Genomic DNA, 26,779 nt, shown 5'->3' on the forward strand with positions numbered 1-26,779 from the left:
CATCCACAAAGCAACGGACAGACTGAAAGAATGAACCGGACTCTTAAGGCTTATCTACGGGCCATCATTAATGAAAGACAGGATAACTGGGCCGAGCTTCTCCCCTGGGCTGAATTTGCCTATAACAACCAAGTGCATGCTGCCACGGGCAAATCTCCATTCCATCTCGTGTATGGAAAACCCTTACGACCACCACTTCCGCTAGAGGCTCCCAGTGCCTCTCCTGCTGCTCAAGTTACAGCCCAGCAACTCCAGACCTTGTGGCATGCAACCCGAAAACAGATCCTGTTGCATCTGTCATTTCCAGGCGGCAGGTCTGAAAGGGCTATCGAGTGGCCAGAGGGCTACCCCAGAGACCAGCATTGCGTTGTTGGGTCTCTTCCAGTGCGTTCAGGTTCAGCAGAGGTCAAGACTCCTGGTCGTCAGCCTGTCCGCCTGTGCTTGGACACGTCTTGCCTGCCTCGGCGCTTCCTCGGAGTTCCTCGGCAGTCGCGCCGTGGTCCAAGGGCACACCTATCATCCCGGAAACTGGACCACTCCTTAGTGCTCCCGCAACACCCTGGAGAAGGACCGTCACTTGTTATCAAGACTGTAGAAGGGGATGGAGTAGACGAAACTCCATTTGCGGAAGATAATGTATGGGAAGAGTTAAGAAAACTGAAAGTGGACAAAGCCATGGGACCTGATGAGGTTCACCCCAGAATACTGAGGGAACTCAGAGATTTGCTGGTAGTCCACTGTGTGACCTGTTCAATTAGATCTTTGGAAAAGGGTGTAGTGCCTAGTGACTGGAGAAGAGCGGTGGTGATCCTGCTTCACCAGAGTGGGAGCAGAGAAGGGGCTGGAAACTGCTGAAGGAAAGGATAGTGAACTATCTACAATCTGGTGGGTTGCTCGATCAGAAGCAGCATGGATTCATCAGGGGAAGATCCTGTCAGACGAACCTGCAAATCTCATGACCACCCCAAGCCCTCAGAGCCCGCTTACGCCTTATCTGGACAGCCCACATGTTATGAAAGACACCCTTGTATTTGCAATAGTTCATTAGCTCATGTTATGCTCATGTTTATGCTCATCAACATTGTTCACTGTTACTTGTATCACTCAATTTATTTTACTATTCAGTTTAGCAATTTTTTTACGTCTGTTAACGCTGTTTGACGAGTTATTGATGTCTATTTAATGTTTACGTTCTTATGTTCTGAAACTCTGTTTTTATGTAACGCCTTAACCGCGACTGTTTTGTTCAATGGAAACTGACCTGATTCGATATTTGTATCGAGAATGTCGGTATATAAAAATTCTAAATAAATAAATAAATAAATAAATAATTGATTTCTTTGGATGACTGGAGAACTGGATCAGAGAAGAGCGCTCAATGTAATTTACTTGGATTTTAGTAAAGCTTTTGATACGGTCCCACACAGAAGACTCATCAACAAAATGAGAAGCTTGGGAGTCAGCTCCAAGGTGTTGGCATGGATTACAAACTGGTTGACGGATAGAAGACAACGGGTGATGGTAAATGGAACCTACTCTGAAGAGAAATTGGTGTTAAGTGGAGTGCCACAGGGATCGGTGTTGGACCGGTTCTGTTCAACATCTTCAAGAGCGACATTGCGGAAGGGATAGAAGGTAAAGTTTGTCTATTTGTGGATGATACTAAGATCTGCAACAGAGTGGACACACCGGAAGGAGTACAGAGAATGAGACGGGATTTAAGGAAGCTGGCAGAGTGGTCGAAGATATGGCAGCTGGTATTCAATGCCAAGAAATGCATAGTCATGCATCTGAGGTATGGTAATCCAAAAGAACTATATGCGTTGGGGGTTGAAGGGCTGATGTGCATGGAGCAGGAGAGAGACCTTGGGGTGATAGTGTCTAACAACCTGAAGTTGACGAAGCAGTGTGACAAGGCGATAGCCAAAGCCAGAAGAATGCTAGGTTGCATAGAGAGAGGAATATCTAGTAAGAAAAGGGAAGTGATAATCCCCTTGTATAGGTCCTTGGTGAGGCCTCACCTGGACTACTGTGTTCAGTTCTGGAAACCATATCTCAAAGGAGACAGAGACAGGATGGAGGCAGTCCAGAGAAGGGCGACCAAAATGGTGGGTGGTCTCCATCGAATGACTTATGAGGAGAGGTTGAAGAATCTGAATATGTGTACCCTGGAGGAGAGGAGGAGCAGGGGTGATATGATACAGACCTTCAGATACTTCACAAACCTTTTCCATTGGAACAATTTAGTAGAACTAGGGATCATGATTTGAAACTCCAGGGAGGAAGACTTAGAACCAATGTCAGGAAATATTTCTTCACTGAGAGGTTGGTGGATGCCTGGAATGCCCTTCCGGAGGAAGTGGTGAAGACTAAAACTGTGAAGGATTTCAAAGGGGCATGGGATAAACGCTGTGGATCCCTAAAAGGCTAGAGAATGGCAATAAATAAAAAAGCGTAACCGGCACGGAGCAGCATTGACTGCCTTGGGAAGCTTGCTGGGCAGACTAGATGGACCATTTTGGTCTTTTTCTGCCGTCATTACTATGTTACTTTGTTACTATGTTACTATGTTGCTGTGATCTCCTTTGGAAACAAAAATTCTCTTGCCTCTCTTCAGCTTGTGGGACTTGGAAGGCTCCACTAATCATATTGTTCCTACCCCTTCTTCCTCTTTCTTTTGTCTGTGTTTTAAATTGAACATGTGTAACTTTCCTGTTATCCCTAGGGAAGATAACTTTAAAAACTGCTCGTGTATACACATATATGCATGTATATGGGCATATGCAAAGCTCCTACTGTATTTGATAACTTGCACAGAAACGATTTGTGCAGGTTATAAAATCAGAGTACATATGCACACACAAATGCTCACGTACGTAAAAATCACGAGCTGCACAGGTTTAGACTTATCTTAATATATGCTGATTTATCTGGCTAAGGAGGCTTGCTGCTTCATAGCTGGATAAATCAGAATATAGCTGGATAAGCGCCGCTACTTATCTGAATAAGTTCATATTTGTCCATCTAAGTAGCAGCAAAAGTGCTACTTAGCCGGATAAGTCATAATTTAGCCAGATAAGTATGCACAAGTGATATACACGTGTATCTGTACTTTGAATTTTAAAGGGATTCACGAATAGATTTTACTCATGTTATTTAGATGCATTTACACCCCCTAAATCAGCCTTTACATGCGTAAGTCTGGGAATTTTTATTTAGCCAACCTGTTTATGGCAATGAAATTAACAGTTTTACCAATTAGTTTGCCTATTTGCCCAGTCTAACTGCAGCTTGTAAAAACACTCCTGGATCTTCAGCCTGAAGTTCCCCCATTTTACCCAGATCTCTCACCCAGTGAATTTTCACTTGAGAAGTTTACGATCACTTACACCAGATATTGAGCAAGAGTAAATATACGCAAGTAAAAGACATGTGTATCACTTTGGCAGGTTTTAAAATCACAACTTATGTGCAAAAATGTTTGCCCCCCTCCCCAAAATGCCCTGGCCCGCCCCTTTTTTCTATGTGCAAATTTTCACATGGTCTTCAATTTATGTGCATATTTTGCTGTTTTTAAAATAGCATACACTCACATATGTACCTTCTTATGTATGCATATACTATTTTTTTACATGCGCATCTTTTGAAAATTCATCTCAGAATTTTCCATTGCCAGAAATTTCTGCATATGTGCAAATGAAAAATAGCACAGATGGATCACTGGTCAGGCATATAAAGCTTTTATACAGTATTTATAGCAAAGAATGCCTTAAAGCATGTGCTGAATGCAATCCAAACTAGAAACTGCAGGTAATTCCCTCATGTTATTGGAACAAGGAAAACAATAAACATGATTTTGTGATCCCTATGTTCCTTTCTTCACTATGTAATAAATTGAAATCCCTGCCTCTGGGCTTTGACGTGATAGCTCTGGCACACCATTAAGATTTGTAGAAAAAGACTATGTTTGGGTAAGCCCTGTTCAGCATGGATTTCCTTTTTGTTGTTGTAGGACTTTAAAAACAAACTCATCAACCTGATGTGGAAGGACTGGAATACAGCTGTGCGCCAAGCTGCTGCCCAGGCACTTGGAAGCTTGGGGCTCGGTAAAGAGGTCCATGACCATCTAAGGTAGGGTTGTCAAACTCTGAGATTTCCTCTTGTGAGAAAATGTGAACTGGTATTGTATCAGGACTCAGAAAAGGCAAGGTGACCATGCTTGAGTTTGATCGAAAATATGTCAGTCAAACAGGATCATTTTATTTGAATTGTAAATGTTTTCATTCTTCTTTTATCCCTACCTGTAGCATTTTATATCAATATTTCTTCCTTGTATACAGTGATTCAGTATCAGGCTTTAGAGACAGTTAACTATACTTTTTTACACCAGGTGGGATCTCACAGGGTACCACTGGAGTTTGTTAGAGATAGCTCGGTTGGTTTTAACTTTTTCACTTTTCAAGGCAAATATTACCTCCAAATTCAGGGCACAGCAATGGGGGCTGCAATGGCCCTCAATATTGATAATATTGGTTTAATCTATGGTACAGTGTTGCAGACTATCCACAAAGAGTTTTATCTTTCTGTTTGCAAATAAAGAAAAATATTCATTTTTCTAATTCTAGTACCTCCTATGGGGGGGCTTTGGCATTTTTTCAAAGAGATGTGTTTAAGTTTGTGATCTAACATCTCATTTTTAGTTTAGTGGTAGGCCTCTTCTCTTGGCTAGGAGGAACAAAGGGCGATCATTTTATATAATCATCCCTGATGTAGACACTTTGTCGAAACAAGGCCATGTTGGGTGTATTGAATCCATAACTGTGTTAACTTTACTTTCTGAATTTTTATTATATTTATGCTTTCTTAGCATTCAGACAGGTTAATCCACGATCAGTGGGTTATGCACCTCTACCAGCAGATGGATATGGAGCAAAGCTGATGCCATGGTATATATACCCCTGCATTGACATCAGCACTCCAGTATTCTCTGTCTCCAGCAGATGATGGACATGCATCTCCCTACTGGGGTTTGCCTGTAAAAAAAAAAAAAAAAATTTAAAGGAGAAAAGAAGAAGGAAATTAATTCATCCTGCTCTCCTGTGGTGATAACTTATTGTCCCTCCCTCAGTCGAGTTTTCCTGAGGTGATATCTGCAGATCCCTCCCTCAGTAGAGTGCCTCGGTCCGGTAGCTAGTTTTCCAGTGTGGACTTAACTGTAGAGAGAGAAACAGATGAGAAGCTAGCAGGTGTAGGAAGCCAAGTGTGGCTATGAAAGCCTTTGCCCTCTCCTCCCACAGCTGGAGACTGACTCTATACTCAACCGGGATGGGCTGAGCTCAGGTAAAGAGTTAAAAAAAAAAAAAGGAATGAGGGATTCCCTTCCCCTTCTGGTTTCCAAGCCTTGGCACGCCGATCCAATGTCCATTCCCACTTCTGAGGGAGTTTGGGGAGTCGTGGCAGTTTGTCAGGTTGAGCAACCTTTCAAGCTTTGCTCAGTTGCTGGGTGGTGGGCCGCAGCGGTGTTCTCGCGCTTTTCTACATGCAAGTTTGCCGCAAAACAGTGTCTGACGTTGATTCGCACTTGCATGCCTGAGTGGGTGCTCAGGTAGGCGCTGTGATGGGCACTCAGGAGGACACCTAACTGGACTGCGTAGTGGGCGCCTAAATTTTGGGCGGCTGTAGTGTGTGCTTATTGGACAAAGCTTGTTTTTGGGCACCCTGCCCAAGCTTTTTTTTGTGCAGACATGCAGTTAGGCGCACAACTGTCAGACGCCTTTGGGAGCATGCTGCTAGTGAATGTTTATCCATGGCTTCTGAAAGAAGCCTAAGTTTTTTACCCTTGGTGCTGCTTGCCATATTTGGGTATCTCAGCCTGGTGTCCCGTCTTAACTTGTGTCAGTACTGCTTGGAGGCTCAGGGAGAGTTATATCCAGCTGATTTTGCTTAGGCTGCCCTTCCCAGCATAATGCAGGAGTAGGACCAGAAGGGGACCTGTTAGATGTTTTGGCTGGTTTTGGGGCTCCCCTAACTGGTTCGAAAGCAGGGAAAGGCAACTCAGTGGTCGCAGGACCGATGCCTCCAAGTTTTGGTATGGATCCTTCTACTCTTTCTTGGGTGGAAGTTTTTCAAGGGCTAAGGTCCTTTCTTTAGGCATAGTCGGCGGAGTGAGCCAAATCTAAGAGCTCAGGATTGCAGACTGCAGATCCCCTCACACCTGGTGCCCGGGTAAGCATCGGAGTACGTCTATACTGCTGCGGGTCACACTGATAGGGACCCAGATGGCACGGATGATGAAGGTGATCCTTACTCCCTGGAGGATGGGGAAATTCCTCCAGGGTAACCATACAGAACAATGTTGCCAGCTCTGATCTCCCAGACACTGAAGATGCTAGGGTTGCCGGGTGTTGATTCCATGTCTGAGCCAAAGAAGAATCCCATTTTAGTTTCTTTGCATAAAGCATTATGGATGCTATTCAAAAATTGATTGATCTTGAATGGGGTGACCCGGAAGCTAATTTTAAAGGGGACGAGCTTCGGAAGTGCTGTACCCCCGGATCTGGTGGCAAGAGAGCAATTGTACTTTATGAAAGTGGATGGGCTGATGTTGCCGTCACCGAATGGATGACTATTCCTGTGGAAGGGGGAACAGCAATGAAGGATGCACAGGATAAGAGAATTGAGGCTATCCTTAAGCAGGCCTTGAGGCGGTGGCAATGAATTTGCAGAAAGTTTTTTACTGCTCCCTGGTAGCTTGCTTTTGCTGACTTCTTTCTCAGGAAATTGATAAGTCTGGTTTGAGTTCCAGGGCAGTGATGGAACCAACAGCCACCCTTTTAGCGGATGTGGGCTGCAACCTGGTCCGCACTTCTGCCAGAGGGGTGGCTTCGGTGATAGCAACCAGGCATCAACTATGGCTGAGGAATTGGTCAGCTGATACAGTTTCGAAGTCTGATCTTACAAAATTGCCTTTTAAAGGATCACTCTTGTTTGGGACTGAGTTTTAAAAAAATGGCCAAAAAATGGGGTGATACCCAGGTTCCTCGGTTACAGAGGATTAAAAGCAGGTATCGCACTCGTTCGACACAAGAGGTCATGCTAGGGGTTTCAAATGTTTTCGATCCTACAGAGGAGCGGCTTCTCAGAGGACTTGACCTTTGTGTAGGTCTCAGTCCTTCGTCCCAGGCGCTCAGATGTTGTGAGGGTTTGAGTGGCAGTACCCCCAACCCCTTCAATGAGGGTGTGCCGACCCACCTCTCTTTTTTATTGGAGGTGGGTTGAGATCACATCAGACCAGTGGGTTCTGGAGGTGATAAGAGAAGACTATGCTCTGGAGTTTCTCAACGTTCCCCAGGACATTTTTGTGGTGTCCCCTGCAGCTGTCCGCAGAAGAGACAGGCAGTGGGGTGTACATTGTCAAGACTCCTTGGCCTGCAGGCCTTGATTCCAGTGCCCATGTCACAAGAAAATACGGGCCATTATTCCATTTATTTTATTATTTCCTTTTGCCCCCATCCTGGATCTCAAGGGAATCAACTGGCTTTCGCAAGTGACTCGTTCCCGCATGGGAACCTTACACTCGCTGATAATGGCAGTATAGTTCGAGGAGTTTCTTATGTCTCTGGATTATCAGAGGCATCTCTGCATATTCCCACCTGGCAGAAGCTTCAACAGTTTTCTGCATTTCGCTGTTTTGGGACGACATTATCAATTTCAAGCACTACCCTTCGGTTTGGCCACCACGCCCAGAACCTTCATGGTGATGGTAGCGTGAGTGTTGAGAAATGATGGCATTCTTGTCTACCCTTACTTAGATAATTGGCTAATTCGGGCCAAGCACATGAAAGAGAGTTTTCAAGCCTCGCGCAAGGTGATCTCCTGGCTTCGGGAACTAGGTTGGGTGGTGAACTTGGCCAAGAGCAACCTGCAACCATCCCAGACACTGAAGTATCTCAGTGTTCATTTTCAACACATAGTAAGGCAGGGTGTTCCTCCTGGAGATCCACATTTCAGAAACTGATAGTGCAGATGCAACTATTGACAGAAGCAATACGCCCGACAGTGTGGTTTTATCTACAGGTATTCGGGTTGATAGCAGCCATCTTAGAGATGGTTCCATGGACAAGGGCTCATATGCATCCTCTTCAGCGTACACTGCTTGCATGTTGGAGTTCATAGTCTCAGGACTACTCGATTTGGCTTAAGTTTCCGGTGGCGATCAGCATCCAATTGCAATGGTAGTTGCAAGCGGATCATCTAACGAAGGGCATTCCCCTACGAACACTGGACTGGCTAGTACTCATGATGGATGTGAGCCTCCAAAGTTGGGGAGCTCACAGGAGTTGACAGCGCAGGGCCACTGGAGAACAAAGGAGTATTTCTGGAGCATCAATTGGCTGAACTCCCGTGCCTTTGGCATGCTTGCGATTCGTCAACTGCTGCAGGGCTGAGCAGTCCGAATGATGTTGGTTAATGCGACGATATATTGCCAGGGAGGAACCAAGAGCCAGCAAGTGTCACAGGAAATAGCTCAACTCATGGAATGGGCAGAAGTACATCTTCAGGAGATTTCAGCCTCAAACATTGCAGGAAAAGACAATGTAAGAGTTGACTTTCTCAGTGGACAGAGTCTGGATTAAGGAGAATGGGAATTGTCAATTGTTCCAGCTCATAGTGGGCTGCTGAGGCCTCCCATTTCTAGACTTGCTGATGACATCACACAATGCAAAGGTTCCTCGGTTCTTCAGTCGCAGGAAAGATCTGATGCACTCGTGCGGGGGGGCAGAAGGCAAGCTTTTATATGCCTTTTCCCTTTGGCCCATGTTGGACAGAATGATTCCGCAGTTCGAGCGACACATAGGGTTGATGCTTCTAGTGGCACCAGATTGGCCTAGGAAGCCATAGTATGCAGATCTCTGGAGGCTTCTGGCGGACTCTCCTCTCCGATTACCGGTCTACAGGGATCCTCTATGACAGGCCTATTCTTCTCAAGACTTGATTTTGTCTTATGGTATGGCCCTTGATAGGGCTCAGTTGCTGTGATTTCCACCTTGCTTCGAGCGCGAAAGTTCTCCACTTCCTTAGCCTATGTTTGCGTTTGGCGAGTCTTTGAGGCTTGGTGTGAAGAATGAGGGGTTCATCCTTGTTCAGTTGAAATCCTGCTTAGTTTGGATTTTTTGCAGGATGTTTTGTTTAAGGGCTTGGCCCTTAATTCCTTGAAAGTATAGGTAGCAGCTCTTGCCTGTTTCGAGGTCACACGAATGGTGAACTCTTGTCAGCCCATCCGAATGTGGCTCGGTTCTTAAAAGGGGTGAAGCATCTTCGTCTCCTCTTGCGGTTGCTGGTGCCCTTGTGGATTCTTAATCTGGTTCTGGATTTTCTGGCGTGTCCTACCTTTTGACTACTGCATAGCCTCTCCTTGAGGTTACTTACTAGATTGTTGACTCCCGTTGAGATTTGCCGAGCTGCGACATGGTCCTCCTTACACACCTTGCCAGGCATTACTGCCTGTGTGTGCAGGCCTGGAAGGATGCAGCCTTCGCGTGTGCGGTATTGATCGGACCATGGGCAGCTTCCTGCTCTGTTTGGGAGTAGCTTTGGTACATCCTACTGGTTGTGGATTAACCTATATGAATGTTAAGAAAGGAAAAATTACTGTTTACCTGATAATTTCCTTTACTTTAATGAAAACAGGTTAATCCTCCTTCCCGCCCTTTGCTTCCAGATGTTAGTGCTTATTGTCCTGAATGGCTACAGTCTCCGGGGATTACTGGTAAGTGTCAGATCCAGTCCTTAAATTAGTGATATTACATTCCTTGTCTGAACTCAGTGTTTTCTGTTAACTGAGTGTTTGAATGGTTGTCTGTTATTAGTTATGATCGTGTATTGTTTAGTTGTCCACAGATGGCTTTTGTAGAGAATACTGACAAGCTGATGTCAATGCAGGAGTATTTTTACCATGATGTCAGCTTTGCTCTATCTCCATCTGCTGGTAGAGGTGCATAACCGACAGGTTGGGGATTAACCTGTCTTCATTAAAGAAAAGGAAATTATCAGATAAGTAGTAATTTCTAGGGATGTGAATCGTTTTTCTGAGATGATTGAAAATATCAGAAGATATTTTCAAACTCGTCAGAATTCTGGGGGGCCCCCGAACCCGATAGGAAAACCAAATTTTGTGGGGGTTCTCTTATCATTTGGGGGGGGGGGGCGGGAAGAAAGGGCACTTAAAAATAACCCCCAAATCCACCCCGACTCTTTAAATTTAATTCTTTCTAATCCCCCACCCTCCCAACCCCCCCCCCAAACTTTTTTAAAGTACCTGGTGGTCCAGCGGGGGTCCCGGGAGCGATCTCCCGCTCTCGGGCTGTCAGCTGCCACTAATTAAAATGGTGCCGATGGCCCTTTGCCCTTAGCATGTGACAGGGTATCCGTGCCATTGGCCGGCCCCTGTCACATGGTAGGAGCACTGAATGGCCAGTAGTGGGAGTAGCTTGCTATGAAGGCGGTTACTACCCCTAAATAATTAGCTAGATACTTCAATTAGATGCAGCTCCAGGTCTGATACTTCACTTAGATGCAGCTCCAGCACTTAGATGCAGCTCCAGCGCTGCTAACTACATTGATGGCAGAGGTGGAAGGGAAATAGATCGATATCGGGGGTGGAAGGGATGGCGGAGTGGAAGGGAAATAGAACAAAAAGTCATTTACAAGGGACAAGAGAAACAGATAAGTATGGGGGAGAAAAAAAGAAAAAAATGTGCAAAGCTTGCTGGGCAGACTGGATGGACCGTTTGGTCTTCTTCTGCCCTCATTTCTATGTTTCTATATATAATCATATATTCTTTGGAATTTCACCAGTTATGTCTAACGTTTTGTGCTTTGTGTGGCCGGATAACTTAACATTTAACCGGCTTTATTCAAGTAGCATTTCTGTAAAAAAAAAAACCCCCAAACACAAATTATGGGCTGGCAGGCCCAAATCTGTCTCTGTCTCCCTCCCACCCAAACTCCAAAGGCCCAGTGAGGCTGAACTCGCTGCCTGCTTCCTAATTAAATTCATTTTTAACTTTCAAAAAATATATCAGGCTGTGAGACCAATGCCATTTATTCTCCCCTACCCTATCCTTGCGCCTTCTTCCCATATTTTAAATGTAAAGCTCTTGTGTCCAGACTCATTTCCCTATCCCCAAAGGTCACACTCACCCTTTCTCTACTACCTCCCCAGCTCCACGGTACTTTAATTTATGGTATTTGCTCACCCTCAATTCAAGCTGAGCGTGTCTGCTGTTGCTAGGCTATTACTTATCTGGCTATAATTTAGCCGGAAAACAGGCTGAATATCCTACAGCTTTTGAATATCGACCCCTGCTTTTTTACATATGCAAAAATATTGGCAGTATTCAGTGGCATATTTTTAAAGAATACAGGACCCTGATGCAGAACTGAAAAGTTACCTCATGTCAGGCATAGATTTGTAGATGAGAAGGAAAGTAATCCCTTTTCATTTTTTAATTGCAAAATGAAAAACAGCTGGAAAAATAAAATGAATATAAAACTGAAATATGAAAATTGCTGTGGAAAATGGTGACCCATGATTATGTATGACCTATAGCATTAAAAGTGTAAACAGTTTGGCAGCCTTGTCCACATCTCTCTGCATTAATGTTGCTGGGTAAATGCACAATGTTTCATTCAATAAACAAGAAATATTAATATCAAATATTACAAGTAGGGATATTATATTTACCGCATTTGCTTTTATGACTTTCTATTATTTGGTGATTCATTCTTCTTTTCCCATCCCTTTCAAACAATACCAGCAATTAGTAAGGCACACACTTAAGGACTGATTCCAATACCATTAAATGAGTTGATATAATGGACTGAACTTTCTTTCTTAGAGGTAAATCCTCCATTTTAGATACAAACTTACATTTCTAAATCGGTACACAAGAGAGTTGGTGCAGTTCAGGCATGAATCACTATTTGGTAAATAATGTTGAAAGCCCATGTTTTGTTTGCTTATATTCATTAGGGGTGTCAGGAAAAATGTTTTCATTTTGTTGTTCTTTTCTGTTTTTATTGTTTGTTTTTTTTTGTTTTGTTTTGTTTCTTTTTTTCGTTTGGTTTCATTTTTTCATTTTAGCATGCACTAAAAATAATTAAATATGTATTAAAAATATTGTGTGCACAGAAATGTGAATTTTAAAAGCCCGACGTGCGCATTAATTAGAGGATGTGTGAATATGTTGGGCTTGCACTTGCCGAGTGGATTTTAAAAGCTGCTGAAACGCGTGCATGCCTCTCGCAGCACGCATATCTCGGAAGTTTTCAGAAAGGAGCATGGGTGTGGTATGGGCAATGCATGGGCATTCAGGGGTATGAATCTGTTATGTGCGCATAAATATCTGCGTGATCTGGTACGCGCCAAGGCCCCCTGCTGTGTAACTTTACGTCTTCTCTAAATGATGTGTGAGTTAAAAAAAAGAAAAATAGCAGATTGGGATTTTTAAGGGTCGGGACTAACTGGGGGGAGTGAAGGCTATTAAACTAAAGGGGTTTGGAGGACCTCTCTCTGGGTGAACTGATAAAACTGGGAATAGTCTTGGCATGCATTCCTTTTAAAATCCCTCAATTTACATGGTAGAAGCAGCATTTGCATGCACTTGCCCATGCCCACTTAAAATTCAGCACACATAGGTGCGCAGCCAGCCTGTTTTATAAAATGTGTTCAGATGGCGCATATGTTATAAAATGGCTACGTCCCTGGGCGTGGGACTATGTATGCGCACTGGTTTGAAAGTTACTGCTAGTGTGTGTTTTATTGTGTATTAAATGGCTTCGCACACATTAAATAGTTGTGTTTTAAATGAAAAAACAAAATACAATTTTTCATTTTGAAATGACACAAAACAAAACAAATATTAAAAAGAAAAAAAGTAGCTCCCTAATATTTCCTTCCCTTCCCCATCATTTCATTCTTAATTCATTCAGAAATATTCAGATACCCAAAATAAGAAGTAGGGACACCAAGATCCAGAAGAAAAGTTGGAATAAGCTGATGGTATGGAAGCAGGCAATGGTAGTACAGTTTTACAAACTTCCTTGTGCTTCACAGAGAAAGACTGGAGACGGGAGACTCTGCGATGAAGGTAGAAGCTCTTTGCCTGATTGGTAAACTCAAGCTTATGACAGCCAAGCTGTTTCCTGGCTTCCTTCAATGCTTTTCTGATGACTTTATGGCTGTGCGAAAGGAAGCCTGTATTACAGCTGGAGTGCTCCAAATCAAAGATGAGATGGTGAGTGACTGAAATAATATAGTAAATGATGGCAGATAAAGACCCGCTGCTTCCTCCAGTCTGCCCAGTTTAGATTGTTCCTCTCTGGTTCTCTACCATTTTGGTAGATAAACATATACATTTCCATACTTAAACCAACAGCAGACCCCCATTCGCGTGTGCGGATGGGTTGCAACTCACGCGCGAAAGGTGGGGAATTAAAAAAAAAACCACATAGTTACGCAAATGAGCCATTTCCAGTTCCCTCCCAGTCCATTTAAGGAGCGGACTGGAAGAGAACTTCCCTAGCCCCCTACCTACTCTTCCTCCCTTTTCCCCTCTCTTCCCTGACTCCTAACCCCCCCCCCCCCCCCCCAACTATTCAAATTTTTTTTGTTTTAAAACTTACTTCCTCTTCGGAGGTCAAGTAAGTTCCATAAGCCGGCCAGCTGCCAATGTGCGCTTCCCTGGGACAGAGCTTAATGGCCGCTATCCTGGTCGGCCCCTGTCCTGCCCCTGCCCAGACTCTGCCCCTGGCCCGCCCCTTTCAAAGACCCCGGCACTTCTGCACTTACTGGGAGATACTCGCGTGGCCGGGCTGTTTCAAAAATGCGCTCGGTGCATGCACGGCCCTGCCACGCACGTATCTCCCGGTATTTGCACAAGATGGCGGTGTGACTGGCTGCTCTTACACTGTACGGAGTTTCCTGCTCTTTGTTTCTCTTAGTGTTCAACGCTATGCCTCACAAAAGGAAAGGCAAAGTTAGAGCTTACTCCACTGAGCCCTCGCTGCCTCTCGGCCAACTTTGTGGCTAATACATCTTTGGTAAAGGGCAATATCCCCATTGTTGGGATGGACAGAGGAGAGTCTGCTCTAGATGGGGAAGAGGCATCTAAGCCCTCTAGATGACTGACTCAGCGTGGTCAAGACCCGTATGTTGCAGAGGCACTGGGCGAGAACACTGAGTCGCACTCTGCATTGAGGGGAAATTCCGGATCCTCTGTGATTCCTGCTGAGGTGGGGATTCTCTCTCTGGAGAACGCTCGATTGTCTGATTCCTTGCAAAAGGGTGAATCTCACATTGATGAGTCTGGAATATCTCAAACTTCTCCAGTATTGCTTGTCCCTGAAAAAACGGTGGTAGTTACTTTGGAATCCCTTTGGGACTTGATTGTATCCATGGGCCAGGCTTGTGCTACATGCTCTTCCAAGGTGGAATTAGTTTCCTCTTGTTTGGATCTTCATGTCTCTTCCTACAAAACATCCCAATCTCAAATTTCATCTAGATTTTCTTCTATTGAGCAAAAGGTCTCTAATATTGAGAATTTTCAAGTTTCTCTTATACAAGAGAGGAATAGTTTACAGAATAGAATCAAACTACTGGAGAATAAATCTCGTCAGTTACATCTGAAATTTATAAATTTTCCAAAGGTTGTAGGTGAACCTTCCAGGATAACTCTCCGTTGTTATTTTCTTCAAAATTTGAAAATTCCTGAGGAAACTATTTCCACATTAAATAAAGTCCACTTCATTTCATTTGGGAACATTCAATCTCAAGCTGTGGACCTGGATTTGACAGTTTATCTAAAGTGTTCTAATCTTGAAGTTGCTGGAAGATCTACTCTGGTGGTGACTTTCTTTTCTCAATCGGATTTGACTTTTATTAGGAAGCATTACTTTAAGAATTTTGTTGTTGCCTTTATGGGCTAGATGTCAGAGTTTTCCCTGATTTTTCTAGTGCCACTCAGATTAGGAAAAAGGCCTTCTTAACCTTTCGTAAAGATGTACTGGCACTTGGGGCTACTTTCATGTTAAGGCTTCCATGCAAATGTTTTGTTAAATTGGCAAATGAGAGTTATATTTTTTTTATTCCTGAACAGCTCCAGACCTTTGTTAACTCTAGAAAGCCATTAACTTCAAGTCCATTAGACCCTCCTTAAGAACGTCTATTCAATTAGGTTGTTATTGCTAGTCATGGAACACACTTTTATTTTGTCTTGTTTTCCCTTTTATTTTTTTCCTTATTTCCTCCATGCCCCCTTCTCATAACAGTGGACAATTTACATATATTTTTCTTATTATATTGTATTATATATATTCTGCTTGACTTTATTTATAGATTTCTGTACAAAGTGGATTCTTTGTCTCTTTTTTTTTTGTTAAAACTATAAATTTATTTTTAAAAAAACTTACTTCCTCTTCAGAGGTCAAGTAAGTTCTGTGCGCTGGCTGGCTGCTGGTGCGTGCTTCCCTGGGACAGGGCCTAATGGCCACTGTCCTGATTAGCCCCTGCCCAGACCCCGTTCCAGCCCACCCCTTTCACAGACCCCGGCACTTCTGCACTTATCGGGAGTTACACACATGGCCAGGCTGTTTCGAAAATGCGCTTGGCGCACTCACGGCCCAGCCACGCCCGTATCTCCCAGTATTTGCGTGCACCAGGCTTTAAAAATGTATCCTTTATTTTTTATTTATTTAAAAAAATTATATCCCATACTTCAATCCACAGTGCAAAGTAGCGTACAGAAATGAATCATAAAATACAATAAAGTAAATAAAACATGATGAACTTACAGATGAGAAGACAATACTACACCGAACATCATTAAACTATAACAACAGTCAGAGCCTTTTTTTTTTTTAAATAGAAATCATAACACCAAACCAGGACCAAAACTTAGGCTCGGCAGAACACTTGCTAAAGCAAGTATGTCTTCAGCTTTTTTCCAAAGGTCTGTGTGTAGGTTGTCAAATAGAGGTGTTCTAGCAGGGTGTTTCAAAAAAATAGGACCTCCTATGGAAAATGCCCTTTCTCTTCTCTCTACGAGGTAAGCCATATGTATTGAAGGGACATCCAGTAATGCGCCCTGGGATGACCTAAGTGTGTGGATAGAATTATAAACCCAAAGCAAGGCATTAATCCATGGAAAAGCATTGTTATCGAGAAGCCTGTGAATCATCATGGTAAACTTATATTTTACACACCATTCCACCAGCAACCAATGCAGATCATACAAAACAGGTGTGATATAAACCTGGGCACTCTAATAAAATATAAGCAGCTGAAGTCTGTAGAATTTGCAAAGATCTCAAAATATATACTGACATACCAATGTAAATCGAATTACAATATTCTAGGTTAGGAAGCACTAAAAGCTGTAGCCTGTGCAGTAACAGCAACTTGAAGAACCCAGCCTTGATCATGGATTTGATGTCTCACACTGATAAATTCCTAATAATAGGGATTTCACAAGCTTTGAATGAATAGGAAGCTGGAACATCATCAGAAGATGATGCGAAGAACAATGACCTCAGTTTTGACCAAGTTGGTAGTACAGGGACAAAAGATTGTATATCATCGGCAAATAAGCTATATCTGACTCAAGGCCAGCCAGAAATGTATGTAAAATTTTTAACCTATCATTAAAATAATCCATTGTACCTGAAGACTGGAGGGTGGCCAATGTAACCCCAATATTTAAAAAGGGCTCCAGGGGTGATCCGGGAAACTACAGACCAGTGAGCCTGACTTCAGTGCTGGGAAAAATAGTGGAAACTATTCTCAAGATCAAAATCATAGAGCATATAGAAAGACATGGTTTATTGGAACCCAGTCAACATGGATTTACCCAAGGGAAGTCTTGCCTAACAAATCTGCTTCATTTTTTTGAAGGAGTTAATAAACATGTGGATAAAGGTAAACCAGTAGATGTAGTGTATTTGGATTTTCAGAAGGCTTTTGACAAAGTCACTTATGAGAGGCTTCTAAGAAAACTAAAAAGTCATGGGATAGGAGGCGATGTCCTTTCATGGATTACAAACTGGTTAAAAGACAGGAAACGAGATGCAGGATTAAATGATCAATTTTCTCAGTGGAAAAGGGTAAACAGTGGAGTGCCTCAGGGATCTGTACTTGGACCGGTGCTTTTCAATATATATATAAATGATCTGGAAATGAATTCGACAAGTGAGGTTATCAAATTTGCAGATGATACAAAATTATTCAGAGTAGTTAAATCACAAGTGGATTGTGATACATTACAGGAGGACCTTGCAAGACTGGAAGATTGGGATCCAAATGGCAGATGAAATTTAATGTGGACAAGTGCAAGGTGTAAAAAGGGAAAAATAACTCTTGCTGTAGTTACACGATGTTAGGTTCCATATTAGGAGCTACCACCCAGAAAAAAGATCTAGGCATCATCGTGGATAATACTTTAAAATCGTCGGCTCAGTGTGCTGCAGCAGTCAAAAAAGCAAACAATGTTAGGAATTATTAGGAAGTGTACAATTCTGGTCGCCACATCTCAAAAAAGATATAGTTGCGATGGAGAAGGTACAAAGAAGAGCAGCCAAAATGATAAAGGGGATGTAACAGCTTCCCTATGAGGAAAGACTGAAGAGGTTAGGGCTGTTCAGCTTGGAGAAGAGACGGCTGAGGGGGGATATGATAGAGGTTTTTAAGATCATGCGAGGTCTTGAACGAATAGAGGTGAATCGGTTATTTACTCTTTCGAATAATAGAAGGACTAGGGGGCATTCCATGAAGTTAGCAAGTAGCACATTTAAGACTAATCGGAGAAAATTATTTTTCAGTCAACGCACAACTAAGCTCTGGAATTTGTTGCCAGAGGATGTGGTTAGTGAATTAATGTAGCTGGGTTCAAAAAAGGTTTGGATAAGTTATTGGAGGAGAAATCCATTAACTGCTATTAATCAAGTTTACTTAGGGAATAGCCACTGCTATTAACTGCATCAGTAGCATGGGATCTTCTTAGTGTTTGGGTACATGCCAGGTTCTTGTGGCCTGGTTTGGTCTCTGTTGGAAACAGGATGCTGGACTTGATGGACCCTTGGTGTGACCCAGCATGGCAATTTCTTATATTCTTATCAGAGCCATATGTATGTTAAACAGAGTAATTGATAAGCTGACCTCTGAGGAACCCCAGTAACAATGGGATACCAGTCAGAAATCTAGAACCAGTCATATTTTGTTGTATTTTGCCTTCAAGATATGAGGTCAACCAAGACAACACTAGAAATTTTGTGTTCTGATTAAAATTTTGAGATCAAGAGTACTGAAGCCTGCAGATATGTCAGTCTGCTCAAGTACATATCTTTGACCGTTATTGAAACCTCACCTAATTGTGTTACTACTAGACAATAAGAGTGTTCAGTATTTAAAAACTTTTGAAAGCCAAATTGGTAGTGATTAGGTTAGAATGGTCTTGAATAAAATCATTCAACTTTCCCAATACCACTAATTCAGGGATCTTTGCCAGAAAGGGTAGAAAACAGTTGGGCTGCTAATTTCCAAAACTGGTGCATTCTAATGATGGCTTTTTCAATTGCAGCTGGACAGAAGCTCACTTTAAAAGAGGTGGCAAACTCCATTCTGACAAAGATTAACTAAGTGACAAATTACATCATTTATTGACTTTAATAATACCTTAGAGCAAGATTTAAAGGACAGGAAGAAGACTTCAGTGCAGAGATAGTCATACTGATTTCATTCTCCGTAACTAAAGTGAAATTATCTCATTTCAATTCAACACCCCTAAGAGGGACAATGCCCAGTTGACATTGACTGAGAAAGCTGTAATAGAAGACCACCGCCTCGCTTGTAAAGGTGCAACTGTGACATATAGTTGTCCACATCCAGGTGGACAAATTTGATTAACCAAAATCATAGTGCCGGATTTTAAAAGCCCTACCTGCGTAAATCCAGAGGATTTACGCGCACCGGGCCTATTTTATAAAGGTCCAGCAACGCGCGTAAAGCCCCGGGACGCGTCTAAGTCCCGGGGTTTTACAAAATGGGCGGTCGGGGGCGCCGGCAGGGTGCTGGTGCGCACAACTTGCACCTGCCCAGAGGCAGGCGCAAAAGGTAAGACAGGTCGGGGGGGGGGGGTTTAGAATAGGGCTGGGGAGGGAAAGGTTAGGGGAAGGAGTGGGAAGATTAGAATAGGGGGAAGGGAATGGGGAAGGCTGTGGGTGTCGGCACGCCGAACCCCGATTTTATAACATGCACGTGCCTGTGTGCGCATGTTATAAAATTGGGCGTACATGTGTGCGGCTGAGTAGCGCGCGCACATGTACGCCTGCACGTACGTTTGAAAATTCACCCTAAAGTGTCAGAAAACCAGGATTTTGTTATACAAAGAAAATCAGGAGTCTCAAAGCACAATAGATCATAAATGGTAGGAATCTTCTTATGAAAGGATTGGATATTTACTAAAATAGTCTTATACAATTGTTTAGAGCTATGGATCTTCAATGGTTGTTTCAGAATTTATAACAGACAAGATGCATTACGCTGAATTCTGTTATGGTTGTGAGTAGAAATGTCATCATACCTGCCTTTTCCCATAATCACTGGAATTTCAAAAAATGATTCTGGCTAAATAATTAATAAAATTTACCACACTGGCTCTGGCAAAAAGCAAAAAGAAGTCATACACAAAGTTGCACTCAGCACACACAAAGGAATGCACAAAGGAGCTCCTTTGTTGTGCTCAATGGAGCATGTGGCATCTATGGGGTCCTGCAGCAGCTGTTCACTCCCCTGTACCAGTGACATCACTGGGCTGGCAAGGCTATTGCTGGCAATGACAGATGGTGAGACAGGCAGACTCGGGTTGCCTCTCCCACATAGTAGCACCAGATGGCATGCAGCTTCGGTGTTCTTGCAGGGAGCAGTACAGTGAGCTGAGGCCAGATGCTGATAATACTCTCAGGCATGGTGTCCTCTGGTGGCCCTTCACCACCCACACCAGTGATGTCATAGGGAGAGGGGAAGGGCTACTGTCAGCAATGACAGATGGACAGACAAACAGACTCAGGTAGCCTCTTCCATGTATTATTTATTTAAAAGTGTTTCTATTCCATCTATAACAGAAGATATGTTAGACAGATTACAACAGCAGCAAATAATACAAACAAAATGAAAAATAAAAAATGCAACGAAATAAAAACAGCAATAAAAATTACATTATACATTAAACAAAAATATTAAAATCAAGTAGAAGGAAACATCTGTATAAAAAATATGCCTTAAGAAGCTTCCTAAATATCTTCATGTCTTCACAAGCTTGCAATGCCCCAGGTAGGGCATTCCATAAGTTTGGCTCAGCAACCATAAAAGACCTATTGTGTGTTTCTTGTAATCGAGCATAATTAATAAAAGGGATCACCAAAAGACTCTTATCAGCAGAGAGTAAATTGCTCCTTGGAGTATACTGTTGCAACTGATCAGCCAGGTAAAAGGGACCATTTAATTTCAAAATCTTAAAAATAAGTAGTAATGATTTAAACCTCAATTTAAAACTTATAGGGAGCAAATGAAGTCACATCTCTTTCCCCAAATATCACCGAGCAGCTGAGTTTTGCAAGACCTGCATGGCTCTCAATGACACAACAGGCAGGCCAACAAAAAGAGAATCACAGTAGTCTACAGAAGAGCCATTGTTATTGAGTACATATTTCAAATGACATAACAGTTGAAATTTAAAATAACCCCCTCCAAAATAGTCTGCAAGTGGGTCTTAAAATTAAGTTGACTGTCAAAAATTACACTCAGATTTCGCACCGAGTATGAAAAGCGGATATCAATACCCAATAGCGACAAAGAAACAATGTGTGTTTATTTAAATAATCCAGGACACAGTTTTGCAAGCATTCAGCAACAGATGATTCCTTTGCATCCAATCATTAATAAGCTGTAAACAGTCTCTTTACAGGAAAATACAATTGCAGATTGTCAGCACAGAGTCTAAAAATTATAGACTGCAATTCAAGCAGGCCTCCTGTAAATATTGAACAGCACCGCAGCTAAAACTGAACCCTGTGGAACCCCATAGGGGTTTCAAATCAACAGGATTGAACACCTTGTAAAAGGACCTGCTGTTTTCTATATTCAAGAAAAGAGCTAAACCATGCTAGAACAAACCACTAATTCCGATTGCTTCTAGTCACTCCAATAATACTTCATGACACACAGTATTGAATGCTGATGATACATCAAAATACAGGGCAATAACAGATGCTCCCTTGTCAAACTCCAGTAGCAAAATGTCCAGCACAGAGCAAAGTAATGTCTCTGGGTTGTGCTTTCGCCTGAACCCACACTGATATTTATGTAGTAGTTGATTGCCCCTTAACTAGTCTGTTAACTGAGAATAGACTATCCTCTCTAGAGGTTTACCCAGAGAGGATCTCACAACATTTGAGACTGGATGATAGCTACTAAGAACTTCCAGGGGAAGATTTATTTTTTTATAAACTAGGCGCACAGATGCTTGCTTCAATATTGAGGGCATTGGGTCTTCCTTCAAAGAAAGATTAACTAGTTGCCATATAACCACAATAAAATCCTCCTTCAGAATATACAGCAGTGAAAAAGGGCATGGGTCAAGTGGGTAGTTAGAATTCTTTACCTGAGCCACTGACTTTTCAATTTCAATTGTTCTTATGTTCTAGATTGCCCAATTTCACTAAAAGAACCAGCCTCCACTGTGCTCAAAGGTAGTTTTAAGAATACCATCTGAATTGTAGGAGCTAATCCGCTGAGATTAAAATCTGGCTTTTTATCAGCAAAGTTTTCTGCTTTAAATAGGTAGCAAAATCATCAGCGGAAAAATTACCTTTAAATTCCTCTTTCATATCGCAGTCATTTATTGTCTTAACCAGCTTAAATAGTTCCAATGGTCTATTTAATGAAGAATGAAGCTGCTCTGTATAATACTTCTTTCTCGCAGAAACAAATAATTACCTATAGTTGGTATTAGCAGCAGATGGAAAGCTGCTTCGGTGTTCTAGCAGGAAGTAGTAGATGGAGCTGAGGTCAGATGCTGATGAAATGCTAAGCGATGGAAAATTAAGTTCTTCCGGAAATGGTGCTTAGTCTTTAGAGGAAAGACCAGGTCAACCATTGACTTAGAGTTCTGGATAAAAGAATACCAGCTGCTCTCCTGATTGTAGAAACTAGAGAGTGGCTCCAGTATTACTCCTGTGGCTCCAGTATTACTCCTTTTGGAGGAAGGTTGAAGGTCTGGCAATGCTGAATGGCACGGCTGACAGCACACACACTTCTGTTTTGCCAGTGAGCTATGTACTAACAGCTATTCCTTTCTGCCCCAGGTGCTGGAACACCTTTTCCAACTGATGCGACGTGATTGTTCCTGGAAAGTCAAAGTCTTAGCTATCAAAGGTATAGCAGAACTGATTCAAACTCTCTTATTTAACTTTCTTTTTCTTCTTGAAATCCCATTTTCACCTTTAAAAATAAATGGTACTGGATTACCAGCCTAGCAACTCAGTAGCAAGTGCTGTGCACTCAGTGTTGAAGGACCCTGGTTCGATTCCTAGATCGTATTTTCGGCACCCTGGAAAAGCTGATGCTGGGGATCCTGTGGAAACAGTATTCATAATCCCTAGGGCAGAGAGTCATGGTCATCAACAAGGGTGATACCTGGTGGCTGGATTTAGAGCCCATTGTATAGGATTCAGGAAGGAGTGTTCCGCTCATTATCATTTATGACAGTAGGGATTCGAGGTATTTGTGCCATAGTTATTCATTTGTGACTGCTAGAGTGTTTTTTTTTTTCCATAAATAGGCTGCAACTTTCTCTTGACATTAAAGCAGCAGCCTTTGGAAAAAAGTTTTTCCAATCCCAGGTATATCCTAAATCCCACTGACAGATGTTGTTGTTGTGAAATGATTCCATTTCCCTAGAGGACAGGCACAGTGATGTCTCTTTGAGAAAGAATTGCTGAACAGGCGGAAGAAGGGAGTGGGGTGTGTGGAGGTACACTAGGAAGGAAGGGCAGAGGTGCAGGAGCAGCCAGGGGTGGACAGATGTAGTCATTCCAAGCAATCTGCTTCCCTAGGCAGTCGCCTGTGCTGCCTTATGGTAGCACCAGGCCTGCTGCTGGGGAATGTGAATGCTTCTCCACAGTTTCCTCAGGTCTAATATATTTTAAATATCTCTATGTTATTTTATTCCATGGTCTATATAAATATAAATATTTTTTAAAATTAATTAATCTATGTTCCATTTCTACCTGTTCCAGCAAGCTTGAACACTTCTTTGCATAAACCTCTGTATCTTATATACTAGATATCACGACTTACATTCAAATTCTTTTAGCTTTTTCTAGATATGCTTTATTCCATTTATAAGCTTTGCTACTTTCCTTTGAAGTCCCTTAATCTAATTCATATCTTTCCAGGACAGAGGCAACCAAAGTTAGAGACCTCATATTCCAGAAGCGAACTTACCAAAACCATCAAAGTGTTACTGCCACTTCTTTTACTCCAATTGATGTCTTGCCAGGGCATTCTGTCCTCATTCTGTAGTGTAATTAAAACAATATCTGCTTATACAATTTGGGCCGGATTTTAATACCTACGTGTGAGCATACATTTGTGCACGCAACCCGGCGCGCACAAATGTACGCCCGATTTTATAACATGTGGGCACCGCCGTGCGCATGTTATAAAATCCGGGGTCGGCGCGCGCAAGGGGGTGCACAATAGTGCACCTTGCGGGCGCCGAGCCCTTGGGGAGCCCCGATGGCTTTCCCCATTCCCTCCAAGGCCGCTCCAATTTCGGAGGGAACTTTCCTTCCACCCCCCCCATCCTTCTCCTCCCTTCCCCTACCTAACCCGCTCCCCAGCCCTACCTAAACCCCCCCAACCTTTATTTTATAAGTTGCGCCTGCCTCTGGGCAGGCGTAGTTGTGCTCGCTGGCCAACGGCCGGCCTGCGATCCTGAGCACAGCCGCAAATGGCTGCTGTGCCTGGAAGCTCCGGCCCTGCCCCCGCCCCGCCCATTCTCTGCCCCTTTTCGAGCCCCAGGACGTACACGCATCCCGGGGCTTTATGCGCACCGCCGTGCCTTTTGAAAAATAGGCCCGGCGCACGTAACCCCCCTACGCGCATAAATCCTCCCGGATTTATGCGCGTAGGGCTTTGAAAATCTGCCCCTTTGTGCATAAGGTTCTACTGTGCACCTTGCGCTCGCCGAGCCCTAGGGGAGCCCCGATGGTTTTCCCCGTTCCCTCCGAGGCCGCTCCGAAATTGGAGAGGCCTCGGAGGGAACTTTCCTTCCACCCCCCCCCCCCCACCTTTCCCTCCCTTCCCCTATCTAACCCGCCCCCCAGCCCTATCTAAATCCCCTCCCCTACCTTTGTTGGATTATTTACGCCTGCCTCTGGGCAGGCGTAGGTTGCGAGCGCCGGCCAAGTGCCGGCACGAAATCCCTGGGCCCAGCGTCAGTGGCGAGGCCTCTGGCCTCGCCCCCGCTCTGCCCCTCCCTGCCCACACCCCACCCATTTTTTCAAGCCCCGGGACATACGCGCGTCCCGGGACTTGCGCACGGCGCTGAGCCTATGCCCGCACTGGAGGGGGTTTAAAGGGTTACGCGCGTAACCCTTTTAAAATCCACCCCTAAGTGATGATGTCAAAATTAAAACTAACATTATTTCAAAAACAGTATATGCACAGTACCTTATGCTAAATGCATGCATTTTAGTAACTTTTTGGGGTCCATATTCAGCTGTTGAACAGCTAGTTAGGTTAGCCTGTAGGCAGGTCTAAAGTTAATTTAGGTTAGTTTCACCAGCTAAATCCATTCCTCCATGGAATGCCTATCACCCACCCCAGGAATGCCCCTGAGATATCCATCTAAATTCTAGCCGGATAAAGAGTTATCCGGTTAGAATTTAGCCAGTTAGGTTGCTGAATATTGAGGCTAACTATTTAAATGGATAACTTTTCAGCAATCCCTCATTATGCAGAAACTCAATGAAATTTCACTTTAACAAAATCCATTTTGGGATTGGGGTTTGATATACAGAATGCAAAGGCTCACTATCATGAAATTTTGACCCAGTGCTCTTTCCATTTTGCTGAGCTTCAAATAGGTTACTTCCTCTTCTGCATGGAGGTAAAAGCGTACTACAATCCAAAGTTATTCTAAGCAGCGCTGTAAATTTCAGGCAAGGAAACCCTGGCATATGAAGCTGCAGATCTGTTTCAAAGAGGAAAGTCTAGGACAAAAGCTCCTGCCACAGTATACATCCTCTCTCTACATTCTTCCTCATCCTATGGGAAGTAAATGTCAAAGGAGGTGTCTGCAAAGCTTCCATTTGGAAGTCAGAGCAGAGGCTCCAGAAATTTAGAAAAAGCATTACCTTAGATCTAAAATTAGAAGTTTTAAAAAATTGACCAAAATTTCTAAGGTATTAGTACTTGCAGCATGCACAGTAATGTGAGCCTATGTTCTCCTAAGCAATTATGAGCCCAATATTAAATCGCTATCTAGCTAGATAAGTCAGATTTATCCGGCTAGGTAGTGTTTCAAAATTTGGCTCATAAAATAAGACTTATCCGGCTAAGTGGCAGTTGCTTAATATCCAGCTTTGTTCAGCTGCCACCACTTAGCCGTTTAAGTCACTTATCCGGCTAAGTAGAAAGCCAGCTAATTTGTAGGCGGGCAGTAGACGGATTGGGGAGGAGCTGCTTAGCCAGGTAACTTAACTGAAAATGTAGCGATATTCGTGCTTAGAACTTATCTGGCTAAGTAGTACAGAATATGGGGATTTTCTGCAGCATAACCGTGCTGCTGAATGTCTCATGTAAGTTAGCTGGATAAGTCTTTTCCAGCTAACTTACATAAACAGCTAACTTTGAATATTGAAGCCTGTATATTTATTTGTTTCTGTTTACTTATTCTTTGAAAATATTACAACACAAATCTTTTAAAATGTCACACAAACTTTGAGGTAATTATCTTTTCCTAATTTTTATGATTGATACCAAAGTAATGGCTAGTGCAAGGCTAACAAATGGTCAATGAGCCTATACTGTTATCTTCCTTTAAAAAGTGGGAAGCAAGCACATATATGCAGTCTTATCATGGTGCCATAAATCAGGAATGCAGTGGATGGTAGTACCAAATTGTATTTGCAAAGCATCATCTACGCTCCACTATCAGAGCAAGAATAAATGTGCTACAGTTTCTTTGGAAATTTGTATGTAATCCTGCAGTCCTTCTTGAAAAGCTCCAAGAGGTGTGTCCAAGAGTTTATTTTTAAGCTCATCACAAAGGTTTTTCCAAGAATGGGTGTTGTCTAAGGAATACAATTCAGCACACATTCTAGAAAAACCTGGCAGACTGGAGTTTTATGAGAGAGCTGACAGGTACTTTAAACTACTCAGCGTAAAAGACTCATTAACATTTGGGAAAATAATTTGAAAAATCTTTTGTGACCTTTTAAAATGACCCTTTTGATTTCTAAATAAGGCTGTAAGTCAGAGAAATAAATTCCGTTACTATTAAGCTAAATCATTTTTACAACATGCAATTTCCTTTTCCATTAGAATTCCTATAGAAAACTATTTGCATAATGCAGATTATGCTTCTGATTTCATTGGCTGAAAAACCAATGATGCACTGTTTACATCACCTCATTAAATCGCATCATATTCATTATTCAT

The 26,779-nt window shown here is 42.8% G+C and overlaps 1 protein-coding gene across 3 annotated transcripts in view; it reads left to right on the plus strand.

Annotated features, from left to right (window-relative positions):
* Positions 1 to 26,779, plus strand: part of HEATR4 (HEAT repeat containing 4) — a 265,168-nt gene that overhangs the window by 181,960 nt on the left and 56,429 nt on the right. For all 3 annotated transcript variants that reach the window (XM_029598645.1, XM_029598646.1, XM_029598647.1), the window contains 3 exons: positions 4,013 to 4,131; positions 13,118 to 13,298; positions 22,417 to 22,486. In XM_029598645.1, the coding sequence (XP_029454505.1) occupies positions 4,013 to 4,131; positions 13,118 to 13,298; positions 22,417 to 22,486 (370 nt within the window). The remainder of the gene's footprint in view (positions 1 to 4,012; positions 4,132 to 13,117; positions 13,299 to 22,416; positions 22,487 to 26,779) is intronic.

This window comes from Rhinatrema bivittatum, chromosome 4 (genome assembly GCF_901001135.1).
Source record: "Rhinatrema bivittatum chromosome 4, aRhiBiv1.1, whole genome shotgun sequence".
NCBI classification, from domain to species: Eukaryota; Metazoa; Chordata; class Amphibia; order Gymnophiona; family Rhinatrematidae; genus Rhinatrema; species Rhinatrema bivittatum.